We start from the raw sequence: 17912 nt of genomic DNA, 5'->3' as shown, positions 1-17912 counted from the left end.
GTCTGTCTTTCTGTCTATATGTATGTGCATATGTGTCTATGTCTAAAATACATACATTCAAGAAATTTAAAAACAAACATTATTTATACAAAATAATTTAGGATTTAAAGAGAATAGTCCTTTCAACCTTATTATTGGTAAATAATGGGTAAATGTGGATACACATAGGGGATGAGTCTTAGGCTTCGTTAAGAAAGCTCTGTGTCCTGTGCTTACCTCTGAAATACAATCCTGTTTATATTCTGAGTTCCTGTGGGTAGGAAGAGGAGGACTTTTTTGTCCTGGTTAGAGCATGTCCTCCCTCCAAGTCTGCTTTCTCACCTCCTGTCCCACCTCCGGTTCCAGTTCTCTGTTCCTCAGGTCACTTCTGGAGAAGCAGTGGAAGCCTCTGGTTTGGGCAGGGTCCATATCTTCTGCTCACTTCCCAGCAGTGGTAGATCTCCTGAGTGCTGGTTTGCTGTGCATTATTACCTTTTTGGAAACCTTTTAATCTATGTTTACAAGAAGGTCATCACTGCTTTTTTTTGCCAAACACTGTAGAAGATTGATTTTTATTTTTTATTATAGACATTTTCAGATATCCAAAAAGTACATAATAGTATAATGGAGCCTCTTGTCACTTGACTTCAGAAATTACCAACATTTGGCCAGTCTTGACTGTAAAATCTTCCCAACTGTTTTTTCTCAAGTATTTAAAACTAAATGCAAATCATCATGTCATTTCACCCCTAAGTCTAACCGCTAAAGATTTTTTTAAACAACTGCTGTGTCATTATCGTACTTAATAATAAGTTAAAAAACATCATCTGTAGGCTTTCCCGCAACATTTTCAGGACTAGAAGAAGAGTACAAATAAAAGCCCAGATATCATATGTTTAAATATTTAGAAGTTATAAGTCAAGCTAACAAACTGGTAAATAAGATATAATTTATCCTCCAGCTTGACAAACATACCTTCAAAATGACAAGGAAGGCAAGGTTTGGATTGGAGTTCCATGCCAGAATGTGATAGTGCACAGAGGGCCAGCTCCCTGGGGTGTCTCCCTTCTCTCTTCCCTTCTGCCCTGGGCTCCATCTCACATGTACCATGTGAATCCCCCAGCCGTACCTCCAAACTCTGTCCACATGATTTGCAAAAGCCACCCCCCAACTTGGTCACTCCTTGGACCTGGGCTGGAGTGGGTGCACACAATCAGCATCATTTGCTTTTCAAAGGATGAAACCCATTGGAAAGGCCCATGTAGGGCTTGGTAGTGGGCAGAGAATTCTGGGGCCCTAGGTATGCAGATGATGGTCCAGAGGAGGGCTGAGGGATCATGGGCTTTAGCATCCTCTCGAAAGTGTGAGGTCAGAGCAGGGGCCCTCTGGCCCAGGTCTAAGGATAGTACCAACTCTGTAATTCTGGTTTCCCTTGATTAGCTCTAATCTGTATTTTACAGTTTAATCAAGGTTAAAACAAGGTCCACACATTGCATTTTGGCTGATAGGTCTCACGTCTTTCTTTTATTCTATAACAATCCCTAGCCTTTTTTTTTCTCTCATTTTTGATTTATTGATAAAACCAGGTTATTCTCTCTATGAAATGAGCCACAATCTAGATTAAGCTGTTTGCTTCCACATGGTGTCATTTAATATGTATCTGTGTCCTGTATATCTGGTTGTTCCACTTCTGATGATGCCAGGATTACTCATTGGTTCAGGTGTCAACATTATCCCTCCATCATAAAGTTCTTTATCAATGTTTCACCTAATGATTTTGCATCCATTGATGATTATTGCTTAGATCCATTATTTCATTAGGGATAGCAAAATGGTGATTTTTCTAATTCTGTCATTCCATCTGCATTTATTAAATCTCTAAAGAAGAACTGCCTCATGAACCAGTTCATTTAGTTCATTCAGGAAAGGCAAGATACATTTTGGATTCTTATCTTTTACCAACTTTTCAGAATAATGAGTTGATGACCAAGCTTCCTCTGTTGATAACAATGGTAACCAATAATGTTTTGTGTTATTATAGATGCTTATATATTTGGTTTCAGTCTATTGCAGTCATCATTCTTTTTGCTTGAATTGTCCCATCGTGGGTCAGTGGTAGCTATTTTTGATTGGGGACGCTTTTAGTGTTTCTCAGCTTCCCTGCTTTCTGAATAAAATAAAATAGCTCAAGTTCATGTATTTTCCTTGCCAAACCTGCAATTTGCCATTTCCCCAAGGAGTTCTGGCTCCTTGTAGTAAGAAGCAATATTTAGAGACAACAGTTGGGGTGCTTGGATTCTAATTGCTGCTGGATTGTTGTTGCTTCTAGGCCTTTCTCAGTGCAACAGAGCTACATATATGCACTAGTGTGTGTGTGTGTGTGTGTGTGTGTGTGTGTGTGTTATGAGTTCTTACTAATAGTTCAAATTCAAATTTAAGATTACAAGGTTTTTACTCAACTTAGAAATTTTATACATGTATCTCTTTTATGCTGAAATTCTTGGCTCCAACCAAGATTTTACCTGATATGATTGCTCCTTAAACTGTAATGTGCATAGGAGATAGGAGTCATCTGGGGTAAAATCAAAGATTCCATAGGCCCACATAGGCCTTCTCAGTTCAGATCTCTTGGGGTATGACCCAGGAATTTGCTTTTTTTTGGTTGTGCACCACGCGGCTTGCAGGATCTCAATTCCCTGACCAGGGATCGAACCTGCACCCAGTGCATTGGAAGCATGGAGCCTTAACCACTGGATCGCCAGGGAAGTCCCGGAATTTGCCTTTTTAACAAGTGACCTGATGATACTGGTGTAGATGTCAGGCATTACCCTCTGTGAAACAATGCACTACACAGACTGTTGAGGTATTGGAGTGATGGGTGTTTTTATCCAACACTTCAACTTTTCTGAAGTAGTGGTTTCTTTAAAACATCCCAAGAAATTGTGAATTCAAAAGAAGCAACATGGAATATTAGGAAGGGCTCTGAACCTAGTCACAAGTTCAGAATTCAAGTTATGGCCCTGTTGCTGGCTAGCTTTGAGACCTTGAGAAAGTCTCTCAACCTTTCTAAGCCTTAGTTTCCCCACCAAAAAGTGGGTACAGTAATGCCTGCCTACCTCAGAATTTTTGTAAGGATCAAATGAGGAAGTCCTTTGTAAAGCATCAAATACTATAGCTATATTTACTTATTGGGGGTCAACTAGTCTTTCTTATAAGCTTTAGGCAATTTTATACTTTATTCCGGAAAGGCAGTAATTTTTCTTTTAGTACTCTCTCAGTAAAATAATTTCAGTTTATCTAAAGTATTTTTCTTATTTCTAGGAGTGAAGGATATATCCCAAGTAATTACGTGACAGGAAAGAAATCAAACAACTTAGATCAATATGAGTAAGTAAAAGGTTTTTCTGTGAATGTGGAGAACTAGAAAATGTTTTTATTTTCCTAATTATGTAAGACATTTTGGAGATTAATGGTTATCTTTCATTATCTTTGGAAGGATGTACTAACTTATCCTTAACTCAGTTGTCTAGGATGGTAAATAGACGTTGTGAGAATTAGTTTCTATAATACACTTTACCTGAAGGTACTACGTGTGAATAGAATTGCAGAAGTGAATATAATTGAATTGATTTTAAACGAATCATAGCTTTAGCTGACTTTGAAATACAGCTCATTGTTCATTCATTCAAGAAATCAAAATACAGTTTCCCAGAGTGGCCTTTAAAAAAACATTTGATTGTTTCTTTTTTCTAACTATAATAACAATATGTGATTATTGTTTTAAAATTCTTTGAAAATATGAAACATGTTAGTAAGAGAAATTATTCAGAAATCAACTAGAGTTGACCTCTGTCAACATTCATATATTTCCTTTCAATCTTTAGAATCATGCTGTATATACTGTTTTATATCCTGTTTAATTCACTTAACAGTATATTATGAGTGTGAGTATTTCCTCGTGCCACTAAATGTACTTCGAAAACATTTTAATAATTGCATTATATTTCATTCAGTCGTGAATTCTTCAAATGTTTACTGAGACCTTAGCGTGTATCAGGCACTGTGCGAGGCCTTAAGGGGTACAACCAGACATATGGCACATGGATGTGCAATAATTTATATAATCATTTCCTTATTTGTGTGGCATTATGTTGTTTAGGCATCTTTACTATGTAAAAATACTGGGATACCTCTTCCTGCTTATTGTCTTAAACCAGATCTCTAAAAATCTACGTACTGAGCTAAAGGCTAGTTATGAACTTCTTAAGAGTCCTAATCATGCTGTGAAATTACTTTTCAGAGAAAACAATGGGCTGCTGTTTATATGCTCACTAGCAGTGCATGGCCAGGTTTTAGTGAGAGGCTCATATATACCAAATATATATGAGCCTTTTGTGGTCATTCTGAGGTGGTGTATTGATGCTTCATTCACTTCTTTAAAAACAACACTGTCACCACCACCACCAACACAAAGCTGTTTCCTCTGTCCATGTTACTTCCTGTAATGTGAGTGTACCTTAAAAGTCTAGAAAAGGATTAACAGATTCAAAAGTCATAGCACTCGGTGGTGTGACCCCTCAAAGTTGTTTTAGAAGTAGGTGAGGGTATAAAAAGCATGTAACTAAAATAGTGGTTTTGTTCTTGAATAAATTTTAGGAAAATAGAGTAAATCCTTAGAATTAGGGAAGATGCTAAAAGGTAAAAACTTGGACCTGATTTTAAGGGGATCTGACCGAGAAGTAACTGGTGATTTCAGGAGGGATGTTCTTGGAAACCAGATAATCCTTATCTAAATGTGAGAACTCCCCTTATGACTCATGGGATTACAAATAAGGGTTTTAGGAAGTTTATGATTCATTGCCATGCAATTTTTTGGTGCCTGACTCCACCTCGGCATGACCAAGTGAACTTGCTGTGGGAGTCCCCTCAGCCAGCTGCCCAGGGAGTGGGGATTCCACGTGGCGTGGTGCCAGCCCTGACTGGATGAGGAAGGAAAAACCTGTTCTCAGTGCTGACAGTCACTTCTGCTGTCTTTCCACTCCACTGTTTGTGTTGGATTTTGCTAAAGCCCATCCTGTAACACGTCTTAAATGTCTCCAGGGTTAAAAAGCCTTTTGCCAGCTGCTGAATCAAGAGCCCTTCTGCTGTTTGTTTGGGGGCAGGAGGAGTCCGGGCAATGACTGTGCACTGGGCTGGGCTCAGGACTGGCAGCCTGCAGCTCCCAGGGCCGTCAGTACCCTAGTTCCCACCTCCACACCCAGGTCCCAGTTGGAGGGGGACAGGACCATCGGAAGTGCTGCAGGAAAGAAACTGGGCTCGTTGTGGTGGTCAGTAAGCTGTTCTTTTTTTTTTTTTTTTTTTTAAATTAATTAATTTATTTATTTTTGGCTGTGTTGGGTCTTCGTTTCTGTGCGAGGGCTTTCTCTAGTTGCGGCAAGTGGAGGCCACTCTTCATCGCGGTGCGCGGGCCTCTCACTATCACGGCCTCTCTTGTTGCGGAGCATAGGCTCCAGACGCGCAGGCTCAGTAGTTGTGGCTCATGGGCCCAGTTGCTCCGCGGCATGTGGGATCTTCCCAGACCAGGGCTCGAACCCGTGTCCTCTGCATTGGCAGGCGGATTCTCAACCACTGCACCACCAGGGAAGCCCCAGTAAGATGTTCTTGATGGAAGCATGTTAAAGGAAGAAGGTGACAGGAATGCAAGAACCCTTAGAACAGGAAAAGTCTAGGACAAGACTTTGCGTGAGTGATCCAGGAGGCAAGGGCCAAAGTGAGAACCGGCAAAGATTACATAGCTCGTTGGTTGGTTGGTTGGTTGTTTTCAATTTTTTGTTAGTTTATACCTGTTGCCTCCTTTTTCTGATTTACCCAACCCACCCTCTCCAAGAAGCTTGGCCAGGATCCATGCTTTCCAGAAGGTTGTCCCCAAAGCTGCTTTCCCCTCTATTCAGACAGCACTGTGAAGTCCTGTCCCTCTGGAGTGTTTGAAGTGACTAGCCAATCTGAAACCCTCATTCCCATTAGGGTTTTGATACCTAAGAATGGAATGACAAGTTACTTACAAATCCTGGACATTCTTTCTAGAAGTATATAGTTCCTTCATCAGGGGAAGCTAACTAACCTCCAACAGGCATTTCTGTGCCGGGCTCGTGGGTGACGCACGCGGGCTGGCGTCTGGGCGGCAGCTCTCCGGCTCACCACGTGTGCATCGTTCTTCCCGACAGGATGCGTTCAGCAGAGCCACTCTTGTCTTTCCCTCCTTGCCTGGTGATAGGTATCATGGAAGAGGAAGAGAAGCCACAGAGAACCGTTAGGAAATACTCACCACGAGATGACTCATCTTTTGATTTGTTCATCACTCCTTCCTCCTTTCCATTCTTCAACATACCCTTCAGGGTCTGAGTTTATATCCTAGGGAGGAAAACATCCTTTCTGGGGAAACTGCAAATACCATACAAATGACCACTTAGAATAGGATTTGTACTGTGGATTTTTTTTTTCTTTCCTTATTTCTTTTATCCCTTCCCAGGAGCTTGAATATACCAAGTGAGGAAAGGACCTTTTTCTTTCTCTGAGTATCTTATATCTAATTTCTCTTGAGAGCCACAATCTAGCTTTACTGATTTCTTGCATCTGAACATGAGCCTGAACCTCCATCGCTTACTCTCACTGTGAAGATGTGGGCTTGGATCTCCAGTGATTAATAAAGAGAATTTTTTTTTCAATCTTTCAGGTCCTGTTGGTTTATAATGCATAATGAGAGCTGCAGCTACCTTTTCTAATTAACTTTTATGATTGTTTTTGGTATCCTGACAAATATTTCTCCTATCAATGGGAAAGCTTTAGGGACAGAATCCATTCTGTTCTCCTCATTTATTTTATTTCTCAGTTGCATTCAGAAATTGATCAGAATTTAAATTTGCAATTTTGTTGAACTTGGCCTCAGTTCATAAAGTGGGGTCCACAACAATGAGATCTTAATACCCACTATCCTGAGGCCTGGTTAATCACTTCAGGCTCCAAATAAAATTGGAACTTTTGGCTTGTGTTTAAATTGTGTTTTTGGCTTGTGTTGAGATTATAATTTGTGTTTGTCCACTCCAACTGCATAAAAGAATCCAGACCAAAAATGATCTTGTATTCTTTTCTTTGTATTTTTCCCTTCCTCAGTCAGGGAAGGCCTTTGTATTCGCTTGTCTCGGGGTGTTTGCTGGGCCAAAAGCAGGTGCTGTTTCTTTTATAAAAGGCTGAGGCAGTGGTGGAAACTTCACGGGTTTAGAGGGGCCAAGCTGGTTTCATAACATTGGAATCCTTGGGAAATAGGACTGTGATGGAGGGTTCTCTGCCCACTAAAGTCCATCTAGAACAAACCATACAAAACAAAACAAAAACCCAAGTTTAAAGCTGACAGTCTGAGTTCATCTTCTTTGGCCAACTTGCTCATAATCCCCTGGAGAGCATGGGCTGGGGGAAGCAGGGAGAGGGGAGTACCTCTGAGGATGAGGTGGGAGATGGCAGTATCCATCTTTCCTTAGGAAAGATTTCTCAAGTGTTAAGCAGGGGCACCCATATGCAGGGGCTTGGCACAGAGTGGTGGGAGGGCAGGTGCCACTCTTTGGCCCTGGCGGGATTCCTACAGTAGACCTTCGGAGGGCTGCCAGGGGTCGGGGCTGTGCTGGAACCAGTAAATCTGGAAGACCCAGGAGGCCTGCTCTTCTGTTTTGCTCTGTTTCTTTCAATACTTGGGACCTTCGTGAAATTTGCGGGGGAGGCTTCATGATGATTTGAGATGAAATCTACTGTCTATTGGTGGGATGGGGGCTTGGGATTAGATTTAATTGGAATCCAAGACAATAACGTGGTGACATTTCCTGCGTATTTGAGTCAGTGGGGTAAAATTCATTCTTGCTATTATTATAATAGTTAAAAATTGGAAATGATTTTTATGTTAAATAATGAAGAATAGCTTAAATAAATTATGGCACATCCAGACCGTGATGCGCAGGACTACATCACTTTGCAAAGCTGTGTATAATATACCGTTATATGAAAAATTCAGGTTCTGATATAGCAAGTGTAGCTTGACCTCACTTTAATAAAGAAAATAAGAATGTCGGCGTACATATGTGTCTTCATAAAAATATGGGTAGAAAAAGTCTGCATGTATGCGTGTCCAAATGCTACTAGTGGTTGTCTATATTATTGAGATTATGAATGAGGTCTTGTTCTTATTTATTGTTTGTTATTGATGAGTAATATTATCAAATCCTTGCTAATCCTAAAAAGAAAAAAGAACAATTTTAAAAACCTGAGGCCTTAAACATATCTTTTTCTGTTCAGATGGTATTGCAGAAATATGAATAGAAGCAAAGCAGAGCAACTCCTTAGAAGTGAAGTAAGTGTTTGTACTTGTCTTGTGGGTTTGGTTTCAGCACAAAATCAATTGTAACGAATCCCTGATGAGTAATTCCACCTACCTCTGTTTCTGAAGCCCAAAAAATACTATGACGTAAGTACAAGTTTTGGTTTTTTGAAATCATTTACAAGTGAAGACTGCTCTATTAGTTTCCTGGGGCTGCTGTAACAAAGTACCACAGGCTGAGTGGCTTAAACAGCAGAAGTTTGTTGTTTCATGGACCTAGAGGTTAGAAGCCTGCAATCCAGATGTCAGTGGGCGTGGCTCCTTCTGGGGGCTGTGAGGTAGGGATCTGTCCCAGGCCCCTCTCCTTTTCTCCCCGTGGTTCTTACCTTGATGCATGCCTGGCTCTGTGTCCAAATTTCCCTTTTATAAGGACTCCAGTCATATAGGATTAGCCCCCCACCCCCACCCCATGACCTCATTTTCACTTGATTCCCTCTGTAAATCTCCACAGAAGGTCACATTCTGAAGTACCAAGGGTTAGAACTCCAAAGTATGTTTTTTGAGGGGGAAACAATTAAACTCATAACAACAGGTAATAGCTATACACGGGCAACATTTTCTTTACTGTTTCTTACTGATTTATTATTTGCTACCTTGATATTAGTACTTACATGTGTTTTTCCTTTTTGCTTGAAGTTCTTTGTTTTAAAATAGTTTACATCAGTGTTACGTGCTATCTTTTATAAATTAAGTTTTAACACAATATTTAGTTGCCTTTAGAAATGTGCTAAAATTCTTACACTTTACAAAGAAATAAAGTGGAAGGATGAAATCTACTATAGAGGAAACTAAGTGGACTTAATAAGGAGACCACCTGAGTCTAGCTGTGACTTTTCTAGTGTTTTTTGCATCTGTAAGACAGAGAGGTTGGATTAGAAGATGACCTCTACAGTTCTCTGCATTCATGATCTAGTTATTCTATTTAGTAATTGCTCCCAGCCTTTTAAACCTGTGCTTTCTCATTTTATCTCCTGCTTAGTATCCACAGTGGAGGTTTAGTTGGACACTTCTTTCTGTAGTTTATGTTACGAGAGCAATAGCAGGTGACTTTGCTTGATTCAGATGACACGTCACCTCTCCCTGCCCCTCCCCCTCTACAGGATTCTTACACGCCTCCCTGGTGACCTCACAATGAGAGGCAGCTCTAGGGAAGTGGGTAGCTAGAAGGCCTGGGGTCCAAACCCTGGCTCTGCTACTTACTAGCTGTTTGACTTGGGGCAAATGTCCAACTTTTCTGTGTCCTATTTCCTTACCTGTAAAGTAAACAGGCAAGGAGGTAACAATAGTGCCTACCTCATAGGACTGTTTTGAGGACTGAGTAGATCCACATATTAGAACATATTAAAACAGAGTAAGTGTTCAATAAACATGTTTTATTGATCGATTAACTGTTAGGATCATTGTCCCTAATTGTTCTTATCAGATTTATTTGTGGGCCTTTATTTCATTCCATTGTCTTCCCTAGGAATAAGAAGAAAATTTATTTTATTTTAATCTGTTAAACACACTTTCATTTTAAAGCAATTTCAGTGCTAGAGATTGACTGTGGCATTATTGGTGGAGAGGTATTTGAGGTTCCTAGCTTCTGTTTCTTGCTCTTAGGCTAAGAACCTGATGAGGATTTAGCTTTTGGTCATTCAGCGTGTTGCTGCCTTTTGGTTTTCTCTGCTTAAGTTGCTTGTGCCTCTGTCTCTCCTTTCGTAAAGAGTGATATTTAACATCGATTTCCAGGGGAATTAAGGATTTAAAAAAAATCTTCCTATAAAGAGCACTGAGGTATTTACAGGAAAAATGCTGTGTGGATAGAAGATGATATTGAGTCGGGATTCAAGGCTTATAGCAAATATGAAAAATGTATGAAATGAAACCCAGTCATTAAGAAATACATTTTTCAGTAACTGTTTCCCCACATGTCCAGGACATAAAGGAATTGCAAAATTTTGTCTGTTAGTTCTGAAAGGGCCCTGAGAGATTGTCTTGTTGAAATGTCTCGTACTAGTGTGTGTGAAGAGTTGTGATTGTGGGGAATTATGAGTGTGCTTTCTTTAGCTAATCTCATGGTTCAGTAATGTGAAGTGGAAGGTCACATGGATGGGAGACGGTCACGTGGATGACTTACCTGTTGGTAAGTTGCGCTTCTCCAAAGCAGATTTTCTCGGCAGAGGATAATCATCATAAAATCATAAGATTGGGTTCTTGGATCTTCTCTGTGGCATTGGTATTTGTTATTGGAATGAAAAAAATTTTCTTCTTGGATTTCAGGATAAAGAAGGTGGTTTTATGGTAAGAGATTCCAGTCAACCAGGCATGTACACAGTCTCCCTTTATACAAAGTTTGGAGGGTGAGTAATCTCTCTCTCTCTGCTTAAATTCAGAGTTTTTATATGAAGTTCTTATATAGTTTATATGGATTCCTAATTTTCAAAAAATAAGCTACAGTTCAGCGTTAAAAAAATCTGAACTCGATTTCTAAAGTCTATACCATTTTTATATTCATATCTAGTAATTTTCCTCATTTTCCATATATATATATTTGTTCTGAATGACTATAGAAACTTTAGCAACATTCCACAGATAATTACTTTGCACTGTGCTGGGTACTAAGGATACCACACTGAGCCATGTAGACACAGACCCAGCCCTCCAGTAGCTTAGTGAGGGCTTCTTTCAGACAGGCAAACAGGCAGTGATGGTATATGTGAGTGACTGCTATGCAGGGAGGGCAACGTGTGTGTGTGTGTGTTTGTGTGTCGGGGTGGGGGTGGGTGGTACATAGCCCAGACACATCTGAGTTAGGCATTAACGTTGTCTACTGACATCCAATATGAGACCTGACGGGTGAGGCAGGCAAAAGTTGGAGAGAGGGCTTCCCTGGTGGCGCAGTGGTTGAGAATCTGCCTGCCAGTGCAGGGGACACGGGTTCGAGCCCTGGTCTGGGAAGATCCCACATGCCGTGGAGCAACTGGGCCCGTGAGCCACAACTACTGAGCCTGCGCGTCTGGAGCCTGTGCTCCGCAACAGGAGAGGCCGCGATAGTGAGAGGCCCGTGCACCGTGATGAAGAGTGGCCCCCGCTCGCCGCAACTAGAGAAAACCCTCGCACAGAAACAAAGACCCAACACAGCCAAAAATAAATTAAAAAAAAAGTTGGAGAGAGGGAAATGTGTTTCTGACACAGGAAATTGCCTGGACCTGGAAGTGAGGGAGCACTTGGTGAACTGACAACAGTGTATTGTAGCTGGATTGTAGAATGGGAGGGGCAGGGGGAAGGGAGGAGAGAGAAGCCTGAGAGGTAGAAGTGGAAGACACGTCATATCCGTGTCAAGGAGTCTGAGCTTTATCTTCACAGCAGCAAGAGTTCTCTGGAAAGGATTTTCAGCAAGAGATGACTCAGGAAGATCTAAGATATCTAAAATAGAATGTGTACATGATTTGTACGTCTAGTTTATTAACTTTTAGAGGTCTTCTGGGCATTTGCAACACCAACAGCAGGGACAAAAAGTAGTATCCAGCTAGTAGCTATTTTAAGACTTTTAATTGTTGGTAAATGGAGTTTTGGTAAATGTTCTCCTTCACGATCTCATACAAGGGACCAAGTATCAGTTATCAGTGACCACTTTATAACTTCCATCTGTTAATTTGAAAGGTGAAGCTAAGAAGAACATGGGGAAAAATAAAATTTGTGTAGAGAATAGAGGGGGCCATATGAAGGGACCCTGGTAGAAAACATCGTAAGGGTGAAGTTACATTATTCCAACTTGGTTCTAACACATTCTGATTTTTGTTACAGAGAAGGTTCATCAGGTTTCAGGCATTATCATATAAAGGAAACAATGACATCTCCAAAGAAGTATTATCTGGCAGAAAAACATGCTTTTGGTTCAATTCCTGAGATTATTGAATATCATAAGCACAATGCAGCAGGTAAGTGAGCTGTTAAAACCTATTTCAAATATAAAGTAGTGATTAAAATGATTAGACATTGTGATGAATTCTTCCTTGAGCACGTTTATGTTGTAGTTAATTGTAGAATGTGATTGATTTAAAATTACTGCATATTAAGGAAATGATATATACAAAGAAAAATCAGAAATAATAACTCTAAAGAAGCCCCGTCTTGACCTTAAAACACAAGTTATCCTTATCGTGTGTGGCAAACGTTCACATCTGCCACATACAATACAAGGTTTACATCCTTGGTACTGACAAAGATTCTTTGCTTGACTGAACTTTAGTCAGTCTCCCGAGCCATCTCCTGGGCCCATCTGTACACTTTCTTATAAAATCCAGTTTTGGCAATAACCCTGCTAAATCACTTTAACCAGAACCCCTTACCCTTGAGATCTGATGTCTAATCACCCTCAATAACTGGTCGGGTTCCTTGTCTTCCACCGTCCCCCGGGGTAATGTCTGGGTACCCTGGCTTATCTTCAGCAAGAATCTTGTTTGATTAGTTTGGCCAGAACCACTCTAAACCCTCCCTGCGTTGATGTTTCTTTTAGTAATTTTCCGTCCACTGATTCCCCACCCTTCTCCTGGGCTGTGAGTTCTCATTTGTCCAGGCTGTATTCGGAGTCGGGCCCATCTCTCTCCCCCACTTTAAAATCCCATTGCAGTGGTCTTTATACCTATCACAGTGGTCCTGAATAAAGCCTGCTGGACCATCTTGAAAAGCATCATTGAATATTTTTTTTTCTTTAACAGTACCAAACTAAAATCCAATGTATGTCTATGTCGCAGCTGTCACAGAAGCTGCCAGATGAGCAGCTTAGGTTTAGGCCTGTGTTAGAGGCTTCCAAAGACTAGCGTAAGAGTGTCCCAGACACGTCTTCCATCTTCCCAAATCTTTGCTACACTTAACCACCAGAGTGGGAACAAACCAAACATCAAAAACAAAACCAGAAACCACATTTGTGCCCTTGGAAGCGCCAGAGGATGAGAGAGAAAGATTTCTAGCCTTTGACTTCAAAGATGTAACTGAGCAGGGGTTAGCCAAGTGTCCAGCCCAATTTATGGAAAATTAACTTTTGAAATTTTATCGAAGGCCCTTGCCAAGTCTGTTGCTATTTGTGACTCTGTTCACGTCTCTCAGATAATGATAGGAACAGTTATTGAGATATAATTTACACACCATAAAGTTCGCCCACATGATGTGTACAACTCAGTGGTCTATAAATTAGTATATTTACAGAGCTGTGCCAACTATCACCATAATCTGAGGTCATTTTCAGCATCCCCCATGAAGAAATCTTGAACTCATTAGCAGTCACCCCTTAACCCCTTCCACCAGTCCTGCCCTAGGCAACCACTAATCTACTTTCTATCTCTACAGATTTGCCTATTCTGGACATTTCATGTAAATGGAATCATACCATATGTAGTCTGTTGTGACTAGCTTCTTTGAGCATAATATTTTTGACATTCCTCCATGTCGTAGCCTATATAAGTACTCCACTCCTTTTTATTGATGAACAATAATCCATTGTGTGGATTTTGTTTATCCATTTTGTATCATTCATCAGTTGATGGACATTTGGGCTGTTTCCACATTTTGGCCATTATGAGTAATGCTGCTGTGAACATTTGTGTACAAGTTTTTGCGTGAAACATGTTTCATTTCTTTTGGGTACTAACCTAGGAATGGATTTGCTGGATCATATAATAACTCTGTGTTTAACATTTGAGGAACTGATTTCATAACAATTTATCCCCTGAAGAACTTTTTCTTATCTTTTATTCTAGTCTTTTTCAGCATTCACATTCCCCTATTTCTTTCTTTTTGTTCTTGTGTGAATTTTTATGCTATCTCAATTCACTCATTTCAGAAACATGTATTAAGTGCCTACTGCATGCCAGGAACTATGCCGGACTGTAGGGATACTATGGTGAACTAGATGGCTATTGATCTTGTCTCTTCCAGATCTTACCATCTGGTAGGGGAGACAGAGAAGTACATAACAATATTAAATTTAGACTACTGTAATTCCATTTCATAATTCAAATCTCATACTGGAAAAGAACATGAAATAATAATTGATAATAATTGTTGGAAACCTTTTAACATCCTTTAAAGTGTTTGCAAGACACCATGCTAGCATAGTGCCTGATAAACAGTGTATTTAAAAAAAAAATGTTGAATGAATAAAAACGTATTTTTTAAAAATAAGAAATTGTCGGCTCAGAGAGTAGTGAAACCAAGCAGGACCCTGTGGGGGCCTTCCTGGGTACAAAAGCTCCTCTGTGTTTCCCGTTTCTTGTTTGAAAAAAAAAGGCTTTAGTCTCCTAAGCCTTCCCCAAGCTCCAAAGAGCAGGCTCAAGCAGTTAATGATTAGAGTCACAGGACTCCTAGTTCCTCCTGCAGGGATGTAGATAACAATCTGATGCATATCTTTGAGTCGCTCTGCAGAAACTAAGACCCCCATCCGGTTGGAGGATGGTAACTACATGCTGACCACAAGCAGGTAGACCCCAGGCTGGTTGGAACCAGAAGGTTGATGATTGAGATTCCTGAAACATCACCCTGTTACCTACCGTCGGCCAATCAGAAGAAGGTCCACGAGCTGATCACTTGTCTTACTACCCTCTCCCCTAACAATGTCTTTAAAAACCCTTGTTGAAGGCCACTGGGGAGTTTGGGTCTTTTGAGTACAAGCCCCCCATCCTCCTTGCTTGGCCCTGCAATAAACCTTTTTCTGCTCCAGACTCCGACATTTTGGTTTGTTTGGCCTCACTGTGCATCAGGCGCACAGACTTGGTTTTGACAATAGTAGGATCATCTTCCTGCCTGCCTTCCTTTATTTTTTGCTAGCACATAGCAGGGGGCTATATATACACAAAGAAGATGAGCACTAAGTGAATAAATGAATGAATTTTGTAAGTGAGTTTCTAGTTTAGCACTTTACCATGCAGAATGATTGAGTGAATTCAACTGTAATACTCTTTTTGATTTCTAGGACTTGTCACAAGGCTGCGGTACCCAGTTAGCACAAAGGGGGAGAATGCACCAACCACTGCAGGATTCAGCTACGGTAACTCCTTTTGTAGTTGCATGGCAAATTTTCCTTGAAAAGAACCCATTATCACAAGACCAGTTTAGATGTGTAGAATTCCACATAGCGGAACTGTTTTTATATAAGTTTACCATGTGAGATGTTAGATGATTACACTTACAGCTGTAGTCACCCTAGGTTTTTTGTTTTCATCATTATTCATTATTTGGTAGAAAACTGTCCATCAGTGAAAAATAAGCATTACCATGTTACTTCTAAAATAAATCAAAGCCTTTCCTGCTTCTCACTGGGCTTGGTTGGCTACTCACAGGAAAGTAAAGATGGAGGTAATAGAGAAGACATGCAACTTGATTGTCTTTGTGCTACTGGTGAAAGCCTTTTAAACAGGTTAAACTCTTTCCAACTTGATGGAATTGAAAAAGAAAAAAAAACTTCAGGGGGAGGAATGGTAAAGGAGGAAGTATTTGTTTAAAAAAGAAAAAAGTGCCTTTAACTTTCAAGCTCCATTATTATTAGCCTATTGTGCAGCATCTTCTTGCCTTCTTCAGTTCACTTTGCTTTTATTGTGACAGCTGAGAAGGGGTCCATCCTCCCCAGAGGGAGGAAAGCCACCTTCTGTCGCTTATGGGCAGGTTGCAAGTCTGCTCTGTGTTGGTAATTGTATTACCTTGTAAGTTTTAGATTGACCTTGGTTATAGTTTCTTTGTTTCTCACTGATTCCTACTGTATTCTCCTGATTAAATTTTATCACTTTCCCCCTCTGTCTCACAGAAAAATGGGAGATTAACCCTTCAGAGCTGACCTTTATGAGGGAGTTGGGGAGTGGACTCTTTGGAGTAGTAAGGCTTGGCAAGTGGCGAGCTCAGTACAAAGTAGCCATCAAAGCTATTAGGGAAGGTGCCATGTGTGAGGAAGATTTTATAGAAGAAGCTAAAGTAATGATGTAAGTTTCTATGTTTTTTCCAGTTCCCCTTTTTGTATTAAAAAGTGACCCCTTGCCAGCTAACACCCCTGGTGGTTTCTTTCCCTGCAGTAACTCTGTGTATGCATGACTTCCCTCTCAGGAAACTGACACACCCGAAGTTAGTACAGCTTTATGGTGTATGCACCCAGCAGAAACCCATTTACATCGTTACCGAGTTCATGGAAAGGGGATGCCTTTTGAATTTCCTCCGACAGAGACAAGGCCATTTTAGTAGAGATGTGCTGCTGAGCATGTGTCAAGATGTGTGTGAAGGGATGGAGTACCTGGAGAGAAACAGCTTCATCCACAGAGACCTGGTAATCACAGACCACCTGCATTCCCATCACCAGCCAAATTCCTTTGTAATCTGGGTCAACAGATGAGCAATGACGTGTTCATACCCAAGTTTTGTTCTCAACAATATATCACCATTACTTTTAAATGTGGTAAATTTAACTTGCCCCATAGTTTTAACAGAAAGACCTTTATTAAATCTAATACATGTAATATATAATTACATAGGTACCTGCTTATTAAATCATACATAATTACCTAGGTAATATTTCCAAGTTAGTTACCATGCATTACATTTGGTCTTCATAAGAATCCCATGAGATAGCTAATCATAACAGATTTTCTGACCACCATTGTCTTATAGATAAGAAAATTAGCATCAGAGAAGTGAAATGACATGCATATGGTGATAAAAGGGAAGTTAAGCGTTGACTTATCCTTTGACTAAGTCCTAAGCTGTTTTCCATCTCACACGCTAGAAGCTGAAACTATAACAGAAATCCTTTCGTTCACTGGAAAGAGATGGAGTCGACATTAACTCCAGAAAATACCAGAAAAAGTAATCTATTACTGGTTCTAAATTATTGTGATGGAGACGATTCTTAATTTTTCCTCTCTCTTACTCTGTCTCCCTCTCTTCTCCACTCTTTTTTTCTTTCTCTTTTTCTTCTCTGCCTATTCTTCCCAAATGTGTCTATTTTCAGTATGTTGGTAGAACCGTTAGTCCCTGTTAAAGTATACAATACTCTATTATTAACTATAGCCATCATGCTATATCTTAGATCCTCAAAACTTATCTTGTAACTGAAAGTTTGTACCCTTTGACCAACATCTCCATTTCCCCTAACCCCCCAACCCCTGGCAATCACCAGTATAGTCTTCCTTTCTATGAGTTCCATTTTTTTTTCCCCCTTAGATTCCATATATAAGTGATAGCATATAGTATTTGTCTTTCTCTGTCTGGTCTGTTTCACTTAACATAGTGTCCTCCAGGTTCATCCATGTTGTTGCAACTGATGAGATTTCCTTCTTTTTTTTATGGTTGAATAATGTTCCATTCTGTCTATATATATATATATACACACCATGTTGTCTTTATTCATTCCCCCGTTGATGGACACTTAGGTTGTTTCCATATCTGGCTATTGTGAATAATGCTGCTATGAATATGGGAGTGCAGATATTTCTTTAAGGTACTGATTTTGTTTCCTTCAGCTGCATACTAAGAAGTGGGACTGATGGAT

At 40.2% G+C, this 17912-nt stretch overlaps 1 protein-coding gene across 2 annotated transcripts in view; it reads left to right on the top strand.

Annotated features, from left to right (window-relative positions):
* The window catches only part of TEC (tec protein tyrosine kinase), a 149415-nt gene that overhangs the window by 117959 nt on the left and 13544 nt on the right, over positions 1-17912 (top strand). For both annotated transcript variants that reach the window (XM_061191376.1, XM_061191377.1), the window contains 7 exons: positions 3301-3366; positions 8320-8374; positions 10664-10743; positions 12191-12324; positions 15354-15428; positions 16182-16353; positions 16475-16691. In XM_061191376.1, the coding sequence (XP_061047359.1) occupies positions 3301-3366; positions 8320-8374; positions 10664-10743; positions 12191-12324; positions 15354-15428; positions 16182-16353; positions 16475-16691 (799 nt within the window). The remainder of the gene's footprint in view (positions 1-3300; positions 3367-8319; positions 8375-10663; positions 10744-12190; positions 12325-15353; positions 15429-16181; positions 16354-16474; positions 16692-17912) is intronic.

The sequence above is a fragment of the Eubalaena glacialis genome, chromosome 5 (genome assembly GCF_028564815.1).
Source record: "Eubalaena glacialis isolate mEubGla1 chromosome 5, mEubGla1.1.hap2.+ XY, whole genome shotgun sequence".
NCBI classification, from domain to species: domain Eukaryota; kingdom Metazoa; phylum Chordata; class Mammalia; order Artiodactyla; family Balaenidae; genus Eubalaena; species Eubalaena glacialis.
The sequence above is the reverse complement of the archived record's forward strand: the minus strand, read 5'-3'. Positions and strand labels throughout refer to the sequence as shown.